This window comes from Serinus canaria, chromosome 27 (genome assembly GCF_022539315.1).
Source record: "Serinus canaria isolate serCan28SL12 chromosome 27, serCan2020, whole genome shotgun sequence".
NCBI classification, from domain to species: domain Eukaryota; kingdom Metazoa; phylum Chordata; class Aves; order Passeriformes; family Fringillidae; genus Serinus; species Serinus canaria.
The window spans coordinates 2,754,817-2,778,797 of NC_066340.1; the positions used below are offsets into that span (position 1 = coordinate 2,754,817).

Genomic DNA, 23,981 nt, shown 5'->3' on the forward strand with positions numbered 1-23,981 from the left:
ATATAAGAAGGCAAAAAATCACTACAGGCCTTATAAAACCTGTCAGTGCTGCACAGGCTCCTTTCCCCAGGGAGAGTTGGAGGAAACAAGCCTGAGACAGTCACTCATCATTCTGCTTAAGACAAGGCTGGGAGGCCCAGGGATGCTGCAGCAAAACCCACAGCAAAGCTGCAGAACAAAGAACTGACTGAGCCAGCTCCTGGCCCACAAAATGCAGGAATCAGATCAGCTGAGGACAGGAGCTGCAGGGATCCCAGGATTACCTTGTCTCCTTGGACCACATCATCCCTCCAGCTTTCAGGTCTTCTCTGCTATGTGATGATGAGGTGGGACTGAATTTTCATCAGGCCAGCTGAATGTGCTTCAGACACACCTTGAGCCCTGCTTGCACCTGGCTCCTGTCCTAGGGGTGCACCCTGAGAGTGAGACCTGTGTGGTTTGTGACCACATGAAGGCATCCAGCTCCAAAGTGCTGACTGAGGCTGGTGTGTCCCCGGGGGCATGGCTGGCAGGGGTGTCAGAAGGCCAAGAAGCACCTGGAACCACTGGGTACCTGCAAGGCAACCCCCCTGCCTTGCTCTCTGTCTTTGCTCTTTACTTGTCCCAACAACGTGCACAGCACCAATATTTATGTACAAAATATGACTGTGATTTCAGCAAAAACAATCTGCCCCCTCAGTCCATTAATAATCTTGTTTCGCTGCCAAAACATTTTCATTTCCTTTTCTCCAGGCCTTCTTTGTCTTCCTTGTGTCTATTTTTACTGCATTTTGTGACAGGCAGCCTGTCAGTTTGCCATTTAGGTGAATCTTTCTGCAGTGTGGCCAGCAAAATACTAGCAGCAGAGAAGCCTGCTAATTAAAATCACTGCCTGTAATTTACAGAGGGATGCTCAAGGAGGGATGGAGAGCAGAAATCACTGCCCTCTCTGCAGAGGGCTGTGAGGCCAGCCTGGGGTCATGCAGCTGCTGCAGAGTTCCCTGTCCCTGCTGATGTCACTTGGCCACAGACATTGGGGACATGGGGCTCTTTGAGCACAGAATGCCATCTGTCCTCATTTATAGTGGATATTTTTGCTCCTGACGAGGGGAAAGAATGACGAGGAGGACTCCATTGATATCAAAAGGCTAATTAATTACTTTATTATACTGTGTTATTCTATACATCTAAAACTGAACCTGCCAAGCACTCAGCTCTGCACACACTGCACAGAATCTTGTGGCTGTCAGTGACAGTCCTGACACACACACACACACCTGGCACTGACAGGCCAAGGAAACAAAACACCAACACTGTGGGGAAACAATCTCCATATTGCATTCTACTTTGGCACAAACACAGGCACAGCAAATTATAAGAATTTTTTTTCCTTTCTCTGAGGCTCAGAGAATGTGAATCCCAGAAACATTCTCAGGAGATGTGCCTTGCTTTTTCTCTGTGAAGAGAAATGTGGGGCTACACCCGCTTCTGCCGAATTCCTCAGGGAGCAGCTCCCGTTCCCTGGGCAGCCCCGGTGAAAAGGGCATCCCCGGGCAGGGAAAGCAGCACGGGGCCGGGGTGAGGGCCCATGCCGGGGCTGTGAGGCCATCCCGGGGATGTGGGCACAGCCCGTGGGTGAGGGTCCATGCCGGGGGTGAGGATCCATGCCGGGGATGTGGGTCCGTCCCGGGGATGAGAGCCCGTCCCGGGGATGTGAGCCCGTCGCGTGGGTAAGGATCCATCCCGGGCACCCCAGATCCTCCACCCGCCGTGTCCCGGGGCTGGCGGGAAGCGGCAGCAGCACCGAGGGGACGCCCCGAGGGGCGGCGGGGCCGGCGGGGGGCGGCTCCCGGGGCCGCGGCCGTGGCGGCTCGGCCCTGCCCAGCGCCGGCTCCGCTCCGCGCCTGGTTGGTGCCGTCGGGGCCGGGGGCGCGGCCAGGCCGGGGCCGGCCCGGTAAAGCGGCGGCGGAGCGGGCGCGGCGGCCCCGCACCATGGAGGGGCACCTGGCGCGCTGCAAGATCGTGGTGGTGGGGGACACGCAGTGCGGCAAGACGGCGCTGCTGCACGTCTTCGCCAAGGACTGCTACCCCGAGGTGCGGGAGGGCTGCGGGAGGGCGGGCCGGGCTCCCCTCCGCTCCCCTCGGCTCACCTGTGCTCTCCCCTCCGTCCCCCAGAGCTACGTGCCCACCGTCTTCGAGAACTACACGGCCAGCTTCGAGATCGACAAGCAGCGCACCGAGCTCAACATGTGGGACACCTCAGGTGGGCCGGGGATGCGCGGGGGTGGCGGGGCCGGACTCGTCCTTCCCGCCGATGGGCTCCGCGTTCCCGGAGCCGCCGGGCCGGGCTGGGGCAGGGGTAGCGGCTCCGAGCCCTGCGAGCCTCCCGGGGCACCGGGCAGCGCCGGGCGGGCGGGCGCTCCCTTGTCCCTGCAGCGGGGACAGCGAACAGAAGCGGCTGCGGCTGCAACCCTGAGGCCGGGGGGAGCGGGGAGGAGGGAGAATGCTGCTGGAGGAGGGAGCCCGCACCTCACGAGGGATGCCCTGGTGCTGCCATACAGCCTCCGGGGCTCTCTGGCGTCTTTTTGGCTTGGTTTGGTTTTGCCTCTTTGTGTCCTCTGTCGTGGTTCTGCTCAAAGCGCCGGGCACAGCTGTCCCAGCCCGCCGAGACCCGTCCCAAACTTTGTGCCTGCTCCTTCCTCAGGGGAGGCGTGAGTTGCAAGAGGAGTGCGTGATGCAGAGCTAATAGAAACGTTGGCATCCCACAAAGTTCACATGCACTTTCTAATTTGTCTTTGGATCCTTTTGTACGGGCAGTGCAGCTGAATGCTGTGCTCTGCTGATGAATATACATCATGTGCTTGCTGGTGCTGTTTCCCCTAGTCTCTTAATTTTTGGAATCCTGATGATAAATGAAGTGCTCTCAGTGTCCAAGAGCAGTAGTAAGTGAAAACATGACCTAGGACTTTCTTTTCCTGTTGTTCATTTAGATTCCCTGCTGTAATTTGGCATTCATTAAATGACAGCTATAGGATTAGCATAGCTCTACCTAGAGTAGTGGCTTTACTGAGTCTTGGACTAGCCCAAACATGTAAAATATGTTTGAGTCTTCTTCTGGAGCTTCCTGACCCAGGACACCTTGCTTTCCTGATTTTTATTCCCTGAGACAAAAAGGGAATTGGATTCAGCTTTGCTGGCAAGCTGTGTGCTGTGATGTGAGCTATGAGGACACTGGCTCCTGAGAATGAAGTGTTGGCTCTCGGGGCTTGACCAGGAGCTGTGCTTGAAGCACAGAGTGGTGGTTACATGGAAGCCCTTGCAGGGTGGCTGCTGCTGGGCTGGGGTGTGTTTGGAGTCTCTCAGATGTGGCCACAGTGAAACCATCCTGGCTGGTCTGGGGCTGCAGAGGGCTTCTTGAAGCTGCTCGGGATGCTCCAGGGCTCAGGGGTGCTCACTGGGGTGCACAAGAGTGTTCACCCACAGCTTGTTCCCCTCCATGGCTGGGGGAGTTCAAAACTTGGGCTTCTGCAGCCTTGGGAGGGGATGTGGTGGGTTATCTTTGCTCTTGAGGATCTGTGTTTGATATAAAAAAGCTTCCTCTTTGCAGGGTGTAGAAGCATGTTTGAAGCATTGTTTGCTTTTTAGGAATCCTCCAGAATGATGTGCTTTGGCCTTACAAATGTTTAAAGGAAAGGACATGATAAAAAGTCCTTAAAGGATATATCTGGCACCTGCATCTGATGCTGTCACACGTTCATTTTTCCCCCTGTGACAAAAGATGTTTTTTCCAATATTTGTCTCTGCAGCCAAAAACAAATGGACTTTGATTCTTTCTCTTTTCTCCTGTGAAAAATGTCAGACCTTTTTAACAGCTTTGCTGTAGATAGAGTTCATCAGGTAGTTTTCCAGATAGATTCCCTTTGATTTGAAATACACAGGAGCTAGTTCTTAATAAACAATCCTGCAAAGCACTAGACAGCAGTTTTCCCTGGTAATCAAACTGAAATTTTTAGCTGTAGACTGCAAACTGCTTTTGAGTTTTCACAAGCCTTCAGAGGCCCTTATAAATGGGAGCTTTGGTAAAAGAAGTTTTGCACAATAGTGAGTTGAACCAGCTGAGCTGAAGGGATCAGGAGTAGCTCATTGCCCACCCCCAGGAGAATGACAGGCATTGGTGGGCACTTCCCCTTCTCTCTGGGCTACCTACTCTTTCTTTTAAGCTGCTTTTCGTATTATTCATGATAAATTCCATCCCAGCAAGAGTGAAAAAGGGTGATCTTGACATGAGGAGGGGAACACTTTCTATTTTAAATGCTCTCCTTCTCTTAGATAAGTGATTGGAACTGAAATTCCCTGAGAAATCAACAGAGACCTGGAGAGAGGAGGTGGATATTGTGGTGGTTTTTTTTTTTTTTTTTTTTTTTTTTTTTTTACTTTTTACTTAATTTCCCTTGCCCCATACTTAGTTGAGGAAGCAGTTAGAGACTCTGGAAGCTGCACAGGGTAAGCTGAGCATCTCTCAGCAGTGGGTGGTGGGGAAAGTGCAGTCTGGCCTGGAAAACTCCCTTCATGATGCTTGAGTGTGCCTGCAGTCTGCCTGGTCACTCAGCCATCCCACTGGTAAGCCCTGTACAGCCCAGGGTGTTGCCTGCTCCCTGTATCCTGTCATCCTGTTGGAAAATGCAGCCTTTTGAGCAGAATTGACCCCTTCTAAGTGGCAAACACAGGCTGTGACATTGGCAGCTGGCAGGCAGGAGCTCCCATTAGAGGAATATTGACACAGAGTGGATGGGAGTGATGGAGAACTGCATGGCTCCCAAATTGTATTGGGAGCTCTGATTTTCTTTAGATGTCTTTTCACTCTCTATCCATTGTTTTCTGGGGCTGGTGGGTGACTCTGGAGAGTTTCCAGCACTGAGAATCCTTTGCAGGTGAAACCTGTGGTGCTCTGATGGGGCAGATGCTGGGACTCAAATGGGATTTAGATGGGACTGCACCAGGGAGAAAATCCCCTTGTCCAACCTCTGCTGCTGCATGTTGGTTTCAATCTGTCCCAGTTTGGGACAAACCATGGGAGTAAAATTGCTTCAGGTGCCATGTCACAGCATGTCAGGAATGTCCCATGCCTGCTGTCCTCAAGTGCTACATGCTGTTTGCTAGAGAAAAATTGAAAAACAGTCTGACATCCTTGTCTGTAAGGGAAGGGGTGCAGAGCCTGCATGGGGCAGGCATGGCTGCAGCTCCAGGGAGTGGCAGAGCCTGCATGGGGCAGGCATGGCTGCAGCTCCAGGGAGTGGCAGAGCCTGCATGGGGCAGGCATGGCTGCAGCTCCAGGGAGTGGCAGAGCTGCATGGGGCAGGCATGGCTGCAGCTCCAGGGAGTGGCAGAGCCTGCATGGGGCAGGCATGGCTGCAGCTCCAGGGAGTGGCAGAGCTGCATGGGGCAGGCATGGCTGCAGCTCCAGGGAGTGGCAGAGCTGCATGGGGCAGGCATGGCTGCAGCTCCAGGGAGTGGCAGAGCTGCATGGGGCAGGCATGGCTGCAGCTCCAGGGAGTGGCAGAGCTGCATGGGGCAGGCATGGCTGCAGCTCCAGGGAGTGGCAGAGCTGCATGGGGCAGGCATGGCTGCAGCTCCAGGGAGTGGCCATGCCCTGGCACCTCTGCTCGTGAGCCTCATGGAGGGCACGGTGCTTTGCTGCTCTTCTTGTTCCCCTTCTGGCAAATTCTTTTGTTGGCTGAACATGCTCAGCACAGAAACAACTCCTCTGCACAGGGCTGGGATCCTGTGGTGGGAGAAACTCCTGTTCAGTGGGATGTCTGATGGCTTGGGAGTGCTGTTCCCAAAGGGCTGGGTGCCTCCCAGACCCGGACCCGGCAGGAAGAGCTTTGTTCCTGGGGCAGGTGGAGGAGGGTGCATGGCTGGTGATCATTAGCGATGCTCTGCAAGGAGTGGGCGAGTTTCGAGTTTCGTTTGAGTGCGTCAGGTCTGGGAGGGAGCACTTTTACCCCCAGGGCGTGCAGGGGCAGGGAGCTTCTGCTCAGCAAGGTAATTCTTCTTTCCCCGTGGGATCAGGGAGTGTCCCCAGGTCTGGAAGTGGAACCATTGAGGTGCTAAGCAGGTCTCTGGCAGAGAGAGCCTTCAGTGAGCAGGCTGCCCTGCTGCCCAGGGACCTGTGCTTGGGGTGTTTCCCACCATGAGCTGGCATTGCCAGTGCACCCACTGCCCACTGGTGCACTGGCAATGCCAGCTCATGGTGGGAATGACCAATGCCCAACAGACTGGCACAATGTCCTGCCTGTTCTGCAGAGCTTCCCTGGCACTGGGTGCAAGCAAGGGGAGAGAGGAGCTCAAGCCATGCTGCTGCCCAGTGCCTTGGCAAGGCCTGGGTTGGCAGCACTGATGCTGGCAGCTCTGAGGCTTAGCCCTGTATCTAGGTGGATTTTTTGTTCTGTTTTCAGTAATAATGGTGAAGAACTTACACTGTGCCCTGCAGCCTGGGCTGAGTTCTTTGCTTTTGGCTCATCCCCCCATGCTGGCAGGCTCTGCCTGCTGTGCCTGTGGCCTCACAGTGCAGGCAGGCAGAGCAAGGAGTGATCTGAGGCCATTGAGCTGCCTGATGCATCTTTTGCTGATGCAGACTCAGCTGCAGAGTAGAGCTGCCTGCTTCTGGTAGGGACATCTTTGCCAGTGCTTAGTGGGAGAGCCAGCCTGGCATTGTGCCTTGCACAAGGTCACTGCTGCCTTGGAAAGCTGCTGGAGGGGACTGTCCTTTATGGACCATCAGAGTGGCAGTGCCTGCTGCAGCCTGCAGTGTTGCAAAGGTCAGTGCTCACAGGTTCAGCAGTGCCCTGCTCAGCTCAGAGCAGAGCTGTGTGCCTGCCAGCTCTCCACAGCCACTGTCTCTTCAGCAGATGTGCTTTCAAGACAAGAATAACACTGTGAATTGCAAATCCCCCTCCGCCTTCCTCTTTGCCTGTGCTCAGCAAACAGTCTGCCTTGGAATGGCCTGTGTGGGAACCCACAGGCTGTGATAACAGATCCTTCTTTTAAGGGAACTACTGAGGAATGTTGATGAGATTAGAGAGCTGAAAGGGGCTGAGTTTAGCAATGGCATCTCCATGGATGCTGGGGCTGTGTGTGCCTGGATTCCCAGTGTGCAGCTCCAGGATTGCCATGGCTGCCTCTTCCCAAGTGTAAGAACAAGTTCTGAATCAGAAAGACTTCACTCTCAGGCAGACAGAAAATGTGGAGCTGCCCTTTCCATACCAAAAGAGCTCCTCCCCTGCTTCCTGTTCAGACTGAGAGCCTAAAACCAGCATGCTTGTGTCGTGCCTCAGCACAAATATGTAGTTAATCCTAAAAATACAGCTGGGTCACATTCTCACGCAGGTCAGCAACCAGTCAGACAGAACTTTAAAGGGTTGCAGCAGAAGTGCTGATACTGAAGTGGGTGGAGGATGGACCTTGAGGAGACATGACAGGGCAGGGCAGTGCCCAGGAGCATCACCTCTCTGGGCTGGGCACAGTGTGGGCCATGCTGCAGTGCTCTGTGGCTCAGGGATGGAGGCTGGTTCTGCTCTGATGGTCCCTGTGGCATCATCCATTCTTTGTCCCCTCCAGATCTGAGAGGCTCAAGCCTCTGTGGGGCCATGAGATGTCCTGGGAGTTGTGGGGGTGCTGAGGAACATTGCCTTTAGTGACAGCTGGCTGACCCTGCTGGCTGCTGTGACCTTGTGGAGAAGGGAGGATGTTCTGTGGGGTGTGTTTGTTCCCAGCTCAGGTGCAGACCCCTTTCCCACAGCCCAGAGGTGATTTGCTCTCTCCTGTGTTCTGCTCTCCATGCTCCTCTTGCCCCAGATTCTGAAGATAAAATCTCCACTCCATTAAACTTTGCAAGTGTACAGGCCCAGCCTTCCCTGTGGGAAGAAACCTTATCTGGCAGCCAAATGCTTGGGGAGGGCTCTACTGCCTGTGAACAGTAACCCTGCAGTGTGCAGCACTGCTCCATGAGAATTGTGTCCATCCAGCCCTCAGCCCTGTTCCCTGAGGGCAGAGTGTGCTGCCTGTGCTGCAGGAAGCTCTTGCCCCTCTAGGTCCTTGTTGTACCCTGCAGAAAGGATGACAGGCAGGTTGTGGCAATGCCAGCTGCCCTTGTGACATGGCAGGAGTGCCAGGAAGGGGCTTGTGACCCCCATTTGTCTCCCTGCTCAGCTGCTGCAGGCATGAAAAGGCTGGGAGGGCTCCTCAGCTGCATCTGCTGAGGAGTCCTGCCATGCCAGACACCCTGTGATGTGTCACTGACATATTTCATGGAAATCCTTTTGCTAGGATTTGCTCCTGAGAAGCCTCAGAAAAGAAATATAACCAATAATTCTCGATGGCTGTGGAATGTGGTCTGGAGATGGTTTACCAACAGGTGCATCTTTGGTTGGTCTCATGTGAATTGTTTTTACCTGATGACCAATCACAGGTCCAGCTGTGTCGAGGTTGTGAGCAGTCACAAGATTTTATTATCACTCTTTTCCAGCCTTCTGATGTCTCCTTTCTCTTTCTGTAGTGTAGTTTTAGTATATAATTTTCTTTTAATATAATATAGATCATAAAATAATAAATCAGCCTTCTGAAACATGGAGTCAAGATTCTCATCTCTCACCTCATCCTGGGGACTCTCAAACACCACCACAGTGATGCTCCCCCAGGAGCTTTCAGGAGCTCCTCACAGTTGCTGGAGGGAGGTTTGCAGCTGAGCAAGCTTCTCTGGCCACAGGTGAGGCAGGACACAGGACTGGGATGAGGCAGAAGAGCTCAGTTCCTGCCTGAGCTCGGGATTCCTCCACTGGTAAATCCAGCAGAACAGCCTCCTCCTGAGGGGCAGGCTTCCAGTAATAAGATCTGGAGAAGGGCCCAGAAATGCCACCTCAGCCTATGCAAATACCATTGCCTTCCTCCTGAAGGTGTGCCAGCTGGGCTCTTTAGTAATTCACTCATTTTTGTACATGCATTGTACGAATTAGGAGCACAGGTTAATTGTCCAAACTGATGAGCTGGTTTTTTTTCAGTTGTGCACTTCCCAGAGGAGTGTTTATTCTATCTCACAGTGCAGTTTCCTCCTGTCCTACACTTCAGGGGTTTGCAGTGATGTTGCACAAGCAAGACAAATGTCAAAGTTCGGCCAGGACAGAAGGTTCTGGAAGTCCTGGGGCTGTTGACTTGCTCCTGCTTTGGCAGCTTTGTCCTCTTACCCAGAGCTGGGGTGGGATCTTGTGACAGTGTTCACAGGGGTCCAAGGATGAGGGAGGAGATGAGAATCTTGACTCCATGTTTCAGAAGGCTGATTTATTATTTTATTAGATATATTATATTAAATCTATACTAAAAGAACAGAAGAAAGGATTTCTGCAGAAGGCTTAGCTAAGAATAGAAAAGGAATGAATAACAAAGGTTTGTCTCTGACTGAGGCAGTCTGGACAGCTGGGCTGGGATTGGCCATTGATTAGAAACAACCAGATGAGACCAATCCCAGATCCACCTGCTGCATTCCACAGCAGCAGATAATCATTGTTTACGGTTTGTTCTTGAGGCCTCTCAGCTTCTCAGGAGGAAAAATCCTAAGGAAAGGATTTTTCATAAAACATGTTGGTGACAGGATCTGTCTGGCAGAGTGGACATCCTCTGTCATCTCTAAGGGCTGCTGCTCCTCTGGCACCTCTGTGTGGGGAGGTGACCCAAAACTCTTTGTGTTGTCAGTGTAGCCCTGCAGAAAGCTGGGATGAATTTGTGTTTCATTCCACAAGGGCTGCTCTTGGCAGTGCCTCAGCATTGCTGCCTCTTTGGGGAGGGCTTACAGTGAGCCCCCCAAGTGTGCTGCTGAGAAATTGAGGTCTTGGCAGTGCTCATCTCTGTTTTAGCCAGAGCTGGAAGCCCCTTGGAGAGCAGATCATGGCTCTGCATGGCTTTCCCTATTGTTGGAGGGAGGGTGCCTGTGTGAGGAGGCTCATCATCTCTAAAACAGCTAACAAGGAACAAATGAAGATTAGCACCATGTTGGTAGAGATGAAACAGCATATTTCAGTCCCCTGCCCCAGCATCTCTGAGCTGCAGTGCCAGGCCCTCCAGGATCTACTAGGCAAGGCCAAAGAGGAGCTACTCATGCTTGTATTGTAGACAACAATGTGAATTTTATTTTTAAGCTGGTTGTAGGCTTGCTCCACTTTTCTCTTTAATCATGAGCAGATGCACTTAGGTCCTGTTTCTTGCAGACCTGGTGCCAAGTGGGAGAATGACTCATGCAGTAAAGGAAGGCTGAATCTGCAGACACACCAGCCTTGGGCTCCTTGTGTGTGTTTGGAATTGCCAGACTGTGATCTCTGGAGTGTCTTGCTGGAGGATCTGTAAGGTGTCAAGTGCTCATAATCCATAAAACTGAAGAGCAAGAGTTGAAGGCTCTGGCTTTTTTTGGGTTGTTTTGGGGGGGTGTTTTTATTGGTTTGGGTTTTTTTAGTTGTCATATGCAATGAAAAAGTAATAGATGCAGAACAGAATTTCCTGGTTCAGTAGAGATGTCCTCAGAGCAAGCTGGGGATCACCCTGGCTGGGAGCAGTGCAGCTCCTCTGCCCCACAGGGCAGCACTGAGGTGGGCAGAGGTTGCTGCTGGCTGGGAGCTGAATGCCAGCCGAGGTGCCAGGGTGTAAAATAACACCGGGGGTGACTCCTGCTCTTTGGAGGTAATGAATGTGAAGCAAATTTTGATCTCATTAAAAAAGATCAGGTTTTTTACCTCGTGCTTCCCTTCCCTGAGCACGGGGGTCTCTCTTGTGGTCCCAGGTGATGAGAGCAGGGTTCCTGGCAGGATTCCTGGCACTGGGGTGAGCCTGTGGGGGTCCTGTGGGATGCTGGGGGGCTGCAGCAGCCTGTGGGCTCTCTGCTGAGGGGCTGGCTGGCTGCTGAGGAGCAGCAGGTTGCTATGATACAGTTTGCTGTGGCAATGTCTGTGCTGAATGAGCCAAAGCTGCCCCTACAAAAGGAGCATTCCTTGGCTGGGAGGGGGTAGATTTATCTGAAGTGTTTATGTAAAACTGAGAAGCTGCAGGGAGAGGATGTGCGTGGGAACGTTTCCTCCAGCACCAGGGCCCCTGTCTGGAGGCAGACAGCTCTGTGTGCATGGGGGAGAGAGCAGGGCTCAGATAAAGGGCTGGGCTAATTCAGGCATGCAGATCAGCCCTGGATCTCCTGTCCTGTGCTTTCAGCCCGTGGCAAAGATGAGACTGAAGAGTCTGTTCAAAGGGGAGCACAGCACTGCTGTGCTTGGTGCTGCCTGTGAAAGCAGGGCTGGCTCATGTGGCTGTGCCATGAGGAGTGCTGTGGCTCTGCCAGGTGTGGCTGTGCCCGGTGTGAGCCTGAGGTGAGGTCACAAACCTCTGCCCAGGACCCTGGGTCACCCTGGCTCACCCTGCCTGCCTGTCTGGCATCCCTGTCCCAAGAGATGACCAAGATGCCACAGGGACTGGCTCCTTTCCATTAGGGAGCTTGACTTTCCCTCTAGGAAGAGGCCTGGGCTCTGCAGAGGTCAGGGTTTGTTTCTTCTGTGCTGTTCCCAACCCCTTCCCTTCCCAGTGACTTTGCAGGGACAGAGCCCCATCTCTCCCCAGGAGGAGCAGGGGCTGCAGGTGCCTTTGCTCCTCTGGGCTGGCTGTAAGAGCTGGAGACACCTGGAGCCAATCTTTCTGGAAATCCAGTTGCACTTCAAATCCAGAGCACCTTCCCCTGGCTGTGTGGAGTGGCAGGGGCTGGGTGGTCCCAGCCCTGGAGCTCTGCTGTTGTTGGTGCCATGGTCTGAGCTGGATGGCCAGTCCCTGGCACTGGGCAAGGCTCCACAAAGCCCTCAGCCTGACCCGTGTGGGCTCTGGGCAGAGAGAGGAGTGTCAGGCTCTGCTCCTCAGGTGTTTGCAGAGCTCCTGCTGTGCTGGGGCACTGAGCCCCTGTGCACACAGGACCTGCAGAGAATCAGCCCATTCTCCTCTGGTGCCCAGCCCAGGCAGATTTCCATCCTTCCAGAAACATAAGCCACCATCATCCATAATTCATCAGGTGCTGAACTTCACTGAGGAGCCACCTGACACCTGGGCTGCACCTTTCTCCTGGATGGGAAAGTGCCAGGTCCTGACATCCCAAGGAGCTGCAGCAGGAAGCAGGTCTGGCTCCCTCAGCCTAGGGTGGCAATCCTGCTTTTGGAGGAGGCAGATTCAACAAGGACTCTGCTGTCTCTGTTTCCTCTTCCCATAAATAAAATCTGCTTCTCATCCCTCCAGGAAATTTAAGTTATTTGTCTTTGCAGTATAAAACCAAAGCAGAGTTTTTAAGTAGCAGTGAGGCTGATTGCTCCGTGACTGTTTGCTGAAGTGTCTGCACTCACCAACAGAGTGCAGTGCAAATAAAAATGCTGTGGCACAGTGACTTTACTGCCTGAAATTTGCATTGAAGGTGTGTGTGTGTGTGTGTGCACATGTCTGTGGTAGAAGCTGTGCAGGATTCAGGCTGGGCTCTTTGCCTGCTCACAGAGTTCCTGTGGAATGCAGAATCATCCCCTTCCATTTATAGCTCATTCACCAAATCCTGTCACTTCTATATACCAAAAAGAATCTGTCTTTTTCCAGCACAAATCCAGAAAGAAGGCAATCCATTTTTACCTATCACAAATTCTCACAACCTCTGTGAACAAGCTCTCCTGTACAAAGATAGCAAGGGAAGATACAAACCAGCAGCAGCATTTGCTGGCTTCTCTCAGCCACACCTTTCTGCTGTTAGGGGTGCAGCACTGGCATGACAAGTGATGGAATCCAGGCGTGAGTGGAGAGCCAGGCTGAGCCTTCCTGTGTGAGCAGCATCCCCAGCAGCACTTGCCAGATGCTCAGTAGGGAGAAAGAGGGATGCAAAACTTGCCTCTTCACTCTGTCAAGGGGTAAATATATGAAAACAAGGACAAACCTTATGGCTTCCATGCCTAAGCAAAGGAACTAAAATCCTCTGCCAATCCAGCTCTGGTGAACCTTATGGTGTGTGGTCACTGGTTGCTCTGGTTTGAAAGCAAAACCAGTGAGAGACTCCAAGTCAGAAATACAATTTCTTAGGAAAAGAAAAAAGCATGCAATAATACAAAAGAAAAAACACTGACAGAGTCAGAACTCAACCTGACACCCTTTGTGTCAGGGTGCTGGTAGCAGTCCAGTTGGAATGGTGGCTGCAGCCCTCCTGGAGTGTCAGGTGTGGTTCTGTTGGAGCAGTGATCCTGGAGAAAGGTGTGGTCTTCCTCTGAAGATCCCATGGGAAAGGCAGCTGTTCCTCTAGGAATCCAGTGGAAAGGCTGTGCTGGTGTCCCAAAAATCTCAGATTATATCTGGGTAAGAATGCTTGGCTCCTCCCTCTGGGCAGAGCATCTTACAATGGGATGATGGAATTTTATCAGTCATTCAGTGACTGCCCATTAACAGCAGATGTCTCCCCATGGAGAGGATTGGTTGTGGAAGAGATAAAGAAAACTGCCCAATTAACAGAAGATAACTGCCACCCCTCTAAGAGATGGCAAATAAAACACACATTGCCTTGCAGTATGGGACACTGGTCAAAAGCTCAGGTTAACATCCTTTGTCTTCAACAGAGCAGTCTGCATCTTGAGGCAGTGTCTCCAGTGGTTACTGGAATTAAAGATCTGTTCCTGGTGGAGAGGGCTGAGGGTGCCAGGCTGCCCCTTGGCCCAGCAGCAGTGGCATGGGACCTGATGAAATGAAATTAAAGGAGGCTGATGACTTTAAAAAGGAGAAGTGTCTGTTTATTAAAATTTAGAACATGTTCTAGTTCCACCCCAGGGCCTGTGCTGCAGCCTTTTGTTTCTGTGCCAAACCTCCACTGGTAGCTGGGATTCTGCAGAGCTCAAAAGGGGGGCTCTGTCGTGGCCCCTGTTATCATCTAGCAGGGACTGAGTGCACACCATGACAGATCTGTGACAGATGGTGCCCAATGTGGGGCTTGAAAACATCGAGGGCATCTGCAAGCTCCACCTGTGTTGGGGGAGATGAAACAGGAAAGCCTTATAAATATGATTGCCTGGCAAAAGATTTTGAGAATATAGAAACTCTAAGAGATTGAATGGAAAGCAAGCTTTGAGATACCTTGGTTACTGGACAACTGGAAAACAATGGCATGGCTGGCTGAAGGTAATCTCCTTGTGATGAAACAACACCCTCTGCTTGCAGACAGGTCCAGAGCAGACCTTGCTAGCTTGGCAGAAGGGGCCCAAAGAGGAGTTTTTAGGGTTTAAAATGTAATACAGTATGGTAATGTAATGATTCTTATAGGCTGTATGTAAATGCTATAGGATTTGTATATTGTACTAGATTGGTTAGTGAGAAATAGAATATTCAACACAGAAGAAGATTTATTGTATTGTACTGGGAACCTCACTCTCTCATCCTCTTTACCCCTCTCTTCTCTCGGGCCTGCTCTGAGCAGTGGCTGGCAGCTCCCAGCAGGGCCCTGCACCCAGGCCCTTTGCAATAAACCACAAGTTCCACCACCTGGCTTCAGAGACCTCTCATTTCTGTCCATCCTGATCATCCTGCCCCCCTGCCTCTCCTACATACCTGCAACTCTTGAGAGGAGCTGGACCCGCCTACGAAAGCCAACTTTGTTCATAGCACTGACCCCGCTCCCCTCCACAGGCTCGGCCTACTACGACAACGTGCGGCCCTTGGCCTACCCCGACTCGGACGCCGTGCTCATCTGCTTTGACATCAGCCGCCCCGAGACCCTGGACAGTGTGCTCAAAAAGGTGAGTGCCAGCAGCCACAGGGGTGCTCTGCCTCACCATGCCCTCAGACCCTGCACAGTGTGCCCAAGGTGAGTGCCAGCAGCCACAGGGGTGCTCTGCCCCACCATGCCCTCAGACCCTGCACAGTGTGCTCAAGGTGAGTGCCAGCAGCCACAGGGGTGCTCTGCCCCAGCACACCCTCAGACCCTGGGCAGTGTGCCCAAGGTGAGTGCCAGCAGCCACAGGGGTGCTCTGCCCCACCATGCCCTCAGACCCTGCACAGTGTGCTCAAAAAGGTGAGTGCCAGCAGCCACAGGGGTGCTCTGCCCCATCACACCCTCAGACCTGCTCAGGGAGTGCCAGAGCCAGGGTGTGCCTCAGACCCAGACAGGGAGTGCCAGCAGCCACAGGGGTGCTCTGCCCCACCATGCCCTCAGACACTGCACAGTGTGCTCAAGGTGAGTGCCAGCAGCCACAGGGGTGCTCTGCCCCAGCACACCCTCAGACCCTGGGCAGTGTGCTCAAGGGGAGTGCCAGCAGCCACAGGGGTGCTCTGCCCCACCATGGTGTCCCTGTGCCCTGAGGCTCTCATCAGGGCTCAGAGCTCTGGCCCCTGAGGTCATAAAGATATGAAAAGTTCTAATCCTGTCCTTTGAAACAGTGTCTTAAAAAGTTGACGGTGATATTGTTCTTTTAAAAGACTGCATTTTCAGACAACAATAATAACAATAACAATAATATGTGGTGGTGGTCACAGGGGTCCCAGAACGAGGGAAGAGACAAGAATCTTGACTCCATGTTTCATGGCTGATTTATTATTTTATGATATATATTATATTAAAAGAAAATGAATACTAAAACTATACTAAAATAATAGAAGAAAGGATTTCATCAGAAGGCTGGCAAAGGAAAAAGAAAGGAATGATAATAAAATCTTGTGACTGACCAGAGAGTCTAAGACAGCTGGACTGTGATTGGCCATTAATTAAAAACAACCACATGAGACCAATCAAAGATGCACCTGTTGCATTCCACAGCAGCAGATAATTCTTGTTTACATTTCGTTTCTGAGGCTTCTCAGCTTCTCAGGAGAAAAGACCCTAACGAAAGAATTTTTCATAAAATATGTCCATGACAATAATAATATAATTTCTTAGTAGGTTTTGACATCAAAAATAGAAAAAAATATAAAAACTAATACTGTGAAAGAAATTGTAGACTTTAAAATTAAACACTTGACAACATATTTTTAGGATTTGTGTTTCACAGCTGGGACCTGATCCTGCAAAAAAGCCAATTTATGTTATGCAAGTGCACTTCTAAATTGCAAGCCTAGGCTGTAAAATTAAAATTGTGCTATCTATTTTGCAAGGGTTTGGCCTCAAATTGTAGAACCTTGTCAGAGATTTCTTCTTTAGACAGATTTATGAGAATGTCTGGCCCCATGGCCTTGCCTGGAGTTCCTGTGCTCAGAGGAGGATGGTCAGGTGCTCTGCTTGGTCTGTGCAGAATGCAAGATATTTCCATTTGGAAGGAACCTGGGGGGTGGTGGCAGCTTGCAGCAGGTGTGTGGGGCCTGTGTTCACCCCTACAAATGTGGGGGCAGGGGGAAATGTTGGCATTTGCTCTGTTTTCCATCAAAACCTTGCAAGGTCTCTCTCAGTAGAACCACCAGTGGATCTCTGCCAGCAGAACCACCAGTGGATCTCTGTCAGCAGAACCACCAGTGGATCTCTGTCAGCAGAACCACCAATGGATCTCTGCCAGCAGAACCACCAGTGGAGCTCTGCCAGCAGAACCACCAGTGGATCTCTGTCAGCAGAACCACCAGTGGATCTCTGCCAGCAGAACCACCAGTGGATCTCTGCCAGCAGAACCACCAGTGGATCTCTGCCAGCAGAACCACCAATGGAGCTCTGCCAGCAGAACCACCAGTGGATCTCTGCCAGCAGAACCACCAGTGGGTCTCTGTCAGCAGAACCACCAGTGGAGCTCTGCCAGCAGAACCACCAGTGGATCTCTGTCAGCAGAACCACCAGTGGGTCTCTGCCAGCAGAACCACCAGTGGATCTCTGTCAGCAGAACCACCAATGGAGCTCTGCCAGCAGAACCACCAGTGGATCTCTGCCAGCAGAACCACCAGTGGATCTCTGCCAGCAGAACCACCAGTGGATCTCTGTCAGCAGAACCACCAGTGGAGCTCTGCCAGCAGAACCACCAGTGGATCTCTGCCAGCAGAACCACCAATGGATCTCTGTCAGCAGAACCACCAGTGGATCTCTCTCAGTAGAACCACCAGTGGCTGTGGATGGCCTGCAGCAGCTGGGATGTAGCCCCTGTGCCTGTTTCCAAGCAGAGTGCTCAGTTTTTTGGCTCTCCCCTCAGTTCAGCATCTGCATAGTGAAGAAGACAGCAATCAGTTCTCTATAGCTCGTCAACAGAAATGATGAGCTGTGGTGCTGAATTTGAAGTGAATTAGTGAGATGAGATGGCACAATGCCACTGGCCTGGAGAGCAGGCAGGGCCTTAGCCTGGCACAGCTGAGTGCCTGTGCTCTGTGGGAGCAGCTGAGAGTTTTCTACCTGCACCTCAGTGCCTTTCAGAGAGCTGGTATTCCAGCTGGCAGGTCCCAGAGAGCCTCACAGGGCTGGGGATCTGCAGTGCAGCACCCCTGGCTGGTCTCCAGTGGGTCCCTTCTGGGAGAAGGTCCCACACAAGGCTTTCCTCTGAGGTGAAGTCCAGCAGCCCCAAATGCTGCTCAGAGGAGGGAGGGTAAGTGGTTTCCTGGCTGCATCCCTTGGTTCCCATGCATGCAGGGAGCTGTGGTTCTGCTGTGCAGGACTGCATCCTGTCCTGGGGGGCTGGCATCTCGATTGTGACACTCTCTGAGACACCAAGGCATGAAAAGCACCACAGAGCAGCAGCTCCCATGGCTGTTCTCCTCAGAGAGCCCCAGGGCTGGAATGGCCAAAGCCTGAACATGTCACATTGTGCTGCCTGGCCTCTTGGCCTCTCCACATTTTGCCAAATGTTGAGCTGAAGCAAGTGCCTCTTACTCAGCTGCTGGGAGGGCTGAGAAGTGGGTCTTTGTCTCAGGAGTGTCCTGGTGAGGGGACAAAGACCCTTCAGATAAATTGGTCAATGGCTCAGTGTTGGCTTCCAGAGCAGGTCCTGGGTACCAAGCAGGCTGGGTGGAGGGAGGGTGTTTCATGTGGACTCAAAGAATTCCCTGCTCAGCTTGGGAGTCAGCAGAATAATAATGCAAGTGAATCACTTGTGCCTTAATGAAATACAAACCTCTCAGTAATTAGGTGGGGCTGGGAGTTATTTGTCTCTCTGCACACTCTTTATGTGAGTCCACCCTGCTCAGTGCGTGGCTTTCCCTGTGCAGCCTCACAGATGTTTTGAGTGCTGCTAGGCAATGTTTTTTTGATATGGTAACTTAAAATAAACCCTAAATCCCAGGGGATTTCTTAAGTGCCTCTGAGTAGATGCCTTGTTTCCTTTGGTGAGGCTCACAGCCTTACAGCAGTGAGGAAAATTCCTAAGACACCATGAAGCTGAAATGGGTTTTAGCTTGTGATATCAGGCAAATAAGGAAAATAACATTTCCTGTTTGAGCCTCAGGCAAAAATGCAGCAGAGGAAATCTTTATTAATGCCTCCCCTCTGATGCCTGGGCTGCTGTACAGCATGTACAGTTGAAGGGGCAGAGGCATCTGAGGGAGTGCAAGCAAGCAGCTCTGCCTTTCATGCAAAACAAGATTTCATGGAGTGGTGCTTTGGTTCTGACAAGGCTTGATAGCACAACAGGTTTCAGTCATGCAGGAGGAGGTCACAGCTCGCTCCATAGAATAGGGAGCCCTGTTTCACTGCAGGGACCTCTGCCAGGTGTGAACAGACCTTGTAGCTCAAATCCTTCACATAAATTAGAGTGAAAGCTCCAAAAGAAGTGGATCTGTTCATTGTGAGGTTGTGTAGGTCTGTGGCTGCAGCACCATGACCTCCAGCACCCTTCCCAGGGGCTGGGGGTGCCTGAGTCCTGGGGCAGATACCTGGAGATACCTAGGACAATCTCCTGACAGAAAATAAGATTTTTCATATTTTGCAGTTGCTTTGGTCTGATACTGGTTGAATGACATTTGGGTGGTTTTTAGCCCTCCCTTCCCCACGAGGTTGTGGACACTGGGCTTGATGGCTTGGTTTTCTTTCTGCTTCTAATTGCCCAGGGTATACTTTAACCCTGAGTTATTGTAGCAGGAAATTGCTAATTCCAAGTGACACTTCAGCTGGGGGTAATCTCTATTTATTATCTGCTTTCTACTTCAGCACCACTAGATAAGTAACTGGGGCATTGACATGCTGATGGAGCTGTGCAGGTCTCCCCCGGGGGAGGTCACAGGTGATGGATTTATTTACTGCTGCAGACACAGCTGACATCAGGCATTCACTTTGGGAGCTTTGAAAGGAGTAATTTATATCAAGGACATGGATGTTTGCCCTGGCCTTCTCTTTCCATTGCTTCAATTCTTAATTTCCCAGGCTATAGCTGTGCTCTGAACATCATCATGTCTTTAACAGGTGGTTCCCAGTAATGAATAGTGTGTGAGTGTGCAAAGAGCTCTCCCTGAGAGGCCCTGTTGACCCTTGGGGCCCCAGATCTGAGCACCAGACTGTGTGGCTGTTGTTTTGCACAGCCAGGACTGGCCTGCTGTGGCCTTGCACAGGGGAGCACCACTCGGATGGGGCAGGTTTGCAGGGCATGATCTGGAACAGGCGAGCATGAAGGGTGCTCTGGCCATTCCCATCCTTGCCCTTGGCAGTCATTAATGATATGCTAATCAGTGTTTGACCAGTTGTGACCCCCTGTTTGGTGTGCCACACCCACCAGAGCCTGTCCTTTCCTCCACAGTGGCAAGGGGAGACGCAGGAGTTCTGCCCCAACGCCAAGATAGTGCTGGTGGGCTGCAAGCTGGACATGAGGACAGACCTCAACACCCTGAGGGAGCTCTCCAAGCAGCGCCTCATCCCTGTGACACACGAGCAGGTGGGTGTGGGCAGTGCCCAGGGAGGGGACAGCTGTGCCCTGTCACCCACTGCACCCAGGCCCTGGGCTGCAGCTGCTTTGGTCGTGGCTCAGAGCTGCTCGTGCTACCACCACTCTTGTCCCCAGCTCTGAAGACCCAATTCCTGGTGCTCAGCTGAGCAACCAGCCAGTTAGCAGGCAGAAAAGTCATTCCTTAAAGCAGATGGATTTGACAAGTTGGGCTGGCTAAAGGGGAGTGTTGTCCTTCTGCATCTCCCTTTTGGTGCAGCTCTTGCTGCTCCCACTGACTCCTGCTTGGGTTCTGTGTTGGGGCAAAACTGCAGGGGGGAAGAAACCACAGCTGGGGGCTGAGGGGCTGCTGCCAGTGGCCTCCAGAGTGAGCAGGTGGGTTTAGGCAGTGCCCAGGACAGCTTTGGAGGTTGGACAGCTGTGCCCTGTCACCCACTGCACCCAGGCAGCTGCTTTGGTCGTGGCTTGGAGCTGTTCTTGTTTCCACCACTCTTGTCCCCAGCTCTGGAAGACCCTCACCTATTCCTGGTGCTCTGCTGAGCAGCCAAAAAAGTCATTCCTCAAAGCAGGTGGAAGTGCCTGATTTGACAGGTTGGGCTGGCTAAAGGGGAGTGTTCTTCTGCATCTCCTAGTTTGGTGCAGCTCTTTCTGCTCCCAGTGACTTTAGGTTTGCTGATAAATGAAATTAGACATTGAAAGAGGAAAGAAACAGTGGGCAAGAAAAACCCCTAAATTCCATAAGAATTAAAAATTAAAAGGGAGGGTTATACATTAGAGGGGAATCTCTGGTATCAAGTGTTCTGGGAAGTCTGAACCTCTCAAGTGCCTCAGCTAATGGGGAGAGAGGGAAGGGAAATGTGGGAAATTGGGATAAAAAGGAAGGCTGAGTCCTGTGGTGGTGTTTGAGGGTCCTCAGGATGAGGGAAGAGATGAGAATCTTGACTCCAAGTTCTCAGAAGGCTGATTTATTATGATATGATATATGATATTATAGAAAATGATATAGTAAAACTATACTAAAGGGAAATGATACATAAAGAAGGCTGGAAAAGAATTATAATAAAAACCTGTGACTGACCAGAGTCCCAACACAGCTGGACTGGGATTGGTCATTAATTAAAAACAACTCACATGGAACCAATCTAAGATGCACCTGTTGGTAAGCAGCCTCCAGACCACATTCCAAGCAATCAGAGAATTATTGTTCACATTTCTTTTCTGAGGCTTCTCAGCTTCTCAGGAGAAAATTCTGGTGAAGGGATTTTTCATAAAATATCACAGTGATAAATGTTTGCAAAAAGCCAATAATGAAATACTCATTTTGTGGATTAATTTCCCTAATGATATTCATTTTAATGAGCATTTTAATGTGAAAAGACAATCATAAAATCTTGTTTTTTTACACATCCTCCTTGGCCAGCATGTTGTCCTAACCCTGTTGCCCTCCCTGCTGCTGTCTCTGGCTGCAGGGCCAGAGATAAAAGTTAAGATAGATAAAAGTTAAGGGGTAGATTGGTTCTACTGTATGAAGATGCTCAGCAAAGAAAAGTATAGAATGCATTGTAACCTAAACTCAGGGTCTACAGGCCTGTCTGCAGCTGGAGCTGACAGCTGTAGGCACAGCTCTGTCACCCACCACCCTGGACTGCTGGAATCTTGGATGGAATAAACTGCATTTTGGAGAGCCACCTGGAGTCCTGCATCTCTCATTTAGGCTCTTACACCTGTGTCCTCCAAAAATTGGAGAGATCCCAGGGCAATGCCCCATGGCCTCCCCCTTTATTTGAATAAAGTCAAAGGACTCCTCTGCCTCATTTTTGGACATAAACCTCTGGTGTTTTTCCCAACAATATTCATTTTAACATTTACGAAAAGCCAATCATAAAATACTCATTTTGTGGATTAATTTTCCCAACAATATTAATTTTAATGAATATTTTAACCCGAAAAGCCAATCATAAAATACTCATTTTGTGGATTAATTTTCCTAACGATATTCATTTCAATGACCATTTTAATGCGAAAAGCCAATGACAAAATGCACATTTCCCACCTGTGCACGGTGTCTAACCCTGTTCCCCTCCCTGCTGCTCTCTCTGGCTGCAGGGCAGCGCGCTGGCGAGGCAGATTGGGGCAGTGGCCTACGCCGAGTGCTCCTCCAAGGTGTCGGAGAACAGCGTGAGGGACGTGTTCCACCTGACCACGCTGGCCTCGGTCAACAGGGTGCACAAGAACCTGAAACGCAGCAACTCCAAGCGGGGACTGAAGCGGGCGTCACAGATGCCTGGCAGGACAGACTTCCTGAGTGACACAGAGATCAGGAAAGACCGAGCCAAGAGCTGCTCCATCATGTGAGGAAGGGGCTGTAAATAACGCGTGTGTGTTGTCCATTTGTACAGTGACTGGCTGAGACAAGGGCCTGGTGCTGGCTGCAGGAGCTAGCCTGCCTTTCCAAAGCCTTTTTCTCAGTCTCTAGAGCTGAGCAAAGGTGCCAGCTGCAAGCAGGGCTGCACGAGTTGCCCTGCACTGTGGAGACTTCTGCTGCTGTGCAGATTGCTTGGGATGAAGGAACCACTTGGCAGAGGAGTATTCGGGTGCTGGAAGGTCTGTGGCTGGGTGAAACACAGTCAGAGGGAGCCATGCTGTGTGTGTGTGTGTGTGTGTGCCACCCTCCTGGCCCCACAGCCCAGGCCCTGCCCCTGTGCAGCTGTACAGCACACACAGTGTGGGCTGGGGGCTCTGTGGGACCTGGGCTGGAGGGAGGAGGGGGATTGGGAGCAGCAGAGTGTGGTCAGGAGAAGGTATTCTTCCAATCTCCCTTCAGAAGGGAAATGATGTTTGAGGTGATGCTGTTGGACAGCAAGTGCCATGGAAGGTGCAGGTCTGGGCCAGAGCTGGGAGGGAGGGCTGGGAAGGAACCTTAACCCGATGAGACAGCACAGCAGCCCACCTCCTGCAAAGGAAACAGACAGATGTCTCTTCCCACAGCATTTCAGAGACTCAAACTGCATCTGAAATGCAGCCAAGTGGATCTGGCTCTAGGGGAGAGGTGTGTCCCAGCAGATGCATCCTGAGAATCGTGGTTCCCTCCCACAAGCAAATGCCCCTGGGGAGCTTTGCTGACACCTGGGCACTCCCTGGGCCCTCCCCCTGTCCTGCACACACGGCTCCCAACAAGAACTGCAATAACAATCCATGTCCTGCTCCCCACCCACTTCCAGCTGCAGGTTGTGTTGCATGGTGCTGTGTTTGTCTGGTATTGATGAGAAAAATGCCTTTATGCCTATCTGCACCCTGTCTCTGCTGTGGCAGGGGGAGAGGAGGTGCTCCCTGCCCTTGTGCCTTGCTGTCTGGCCTCCTCCCAGCCTCTCCCATTGCTTCTGCTGCTGCCCCCTCTGAATGCCTTTGATGACAGTATTAGCCTGGGCTTCATGTCACATGGACACTTTATGGAAAAATAGAATCTGCTCTGTTGCCAGATCCAGCTGTGTCTGTGGGCTACAGGAAAAATAAACATGATTGGAAAATCTGTGGTGCTTGGCTGTGTTTATTTTTAACTCAAATCACACATCCTCTCAAAAGCTCTTTTTGCCCAACTTACCTTTGTGTCCTGATGTCTCTCTCCAGCTCTTGAAATACACTTGTGCACCCCCTTCAGTGAAAAACCCAGAGGATTTGTCTGCATGTATTCATTTTGGAGCTGAAGCAGCTGCCTTGAGCAGCCTCTCCCTCTGTCCTGACTCCTGCAATGTTGTGCAGCATTTGCAGGTTGTCTGTGCCTGATTCAGCAGCCTGAGCTGCCAGGAGCTGTCTCTGTCCTCACTGCAGCAACAGCTTTTGACTCAATATTTTGTGTCTGCTCTCACAGCCAGGTCTGAGGCTGCAGCTGCACACTGAAGGCATTTTGGGGGATTGGAGCTGCAGATTTACCAGCACCAGAAAAGCTCCATCAGTGACTGGACACTGAGCAGGCTGCAAGAGCATGAAAACCCCACCTGCAGTCAGGGAGGAGGAAGAACTGAGCAGTGCTCAGTGTGTGGAGAGCAACCCTCAGCATCTTGATGCTTTTCTTGCACTCTCTGGGTTCCCCAGAGCTTTGCAAACCTTGTTGGGCAGAACCAGATCCCAAATCTTGGATTGTAG

At 51.6% G+C, this 23,981-nt stretch overlaps 2 protein-coding genes across 6 annotated transcripts; both read left to right on the forward strand.

The window, feature by feature from the left end:
* Nucleotides 1–1,922: 1,922 nt before the first annotated feature.
* On the forward strand, nucleotides 1,923–23,367 carry RND2 (Rho family GTPase 2). Its single transcript, XM_050985705.1, has 5 exons — nucleotides 1,923–2,073; nucleotides 2,155–2,242; nucleotides 14,695–14,804; nucleotides 19,695–19,829; nucleotides 21,945–23,367. Exons 1-5 carry the CDS (start codon nucleotides 1,972–1,974, stop codon nucleotides 22,191–22,193), a joined length of 684 nt encoding a protein of 227 aa, XP_050841662.1. The 5' UTR covers nucleotides 1,923–1,971; the 3' UTR covers nucleotides 22,194–23,367.
* On the forward strand, nucleotides 14,809–19,688 carry LOC127060860 (uncharacterized). 5 transcript variants are annotated; one of them, XM_050985696.1, is made up of 3 exons: nucleotides 14,819–14,872; nucleotides 14,941–15,079; nucleotides 15,242–19,688. In XM_050985696.1, exon 3 carries the CDS (start codon nucleotides 16,263–16,265, stop codon nucleotides 17,211–17,213), a length of 951 nt encoding a protein of 316 aa, XP_050841653.1. In that variant the 5' UTR covers nucleotides 14,819–14,872; nucleotides 14,941–15,079; nucleotides 15,242–16,262; the 3' UTR covers nucleotides 17,214–19,688. The 5 variants fall into 5 exon arrangements, with proteins under 5 accessions (XP_050841654.1, XP_050841651.1, XP_050841652.1 ...); XM_050985698.1 differs by lacking the exon at nucleotides 14,819–14,872 and adding an exon at nucleotides 14,908–14,940 and having other exon boundaries at nucleotides 15,009–15,079; XM_050985697.1 differs by lacking the exon at nucleotides 14,941–15,079 and having other exon boundaries at nucleotides 14,809–14,872.
* Nucleotides 23,368–23,981: the final 614 nt, after the last annotated feature.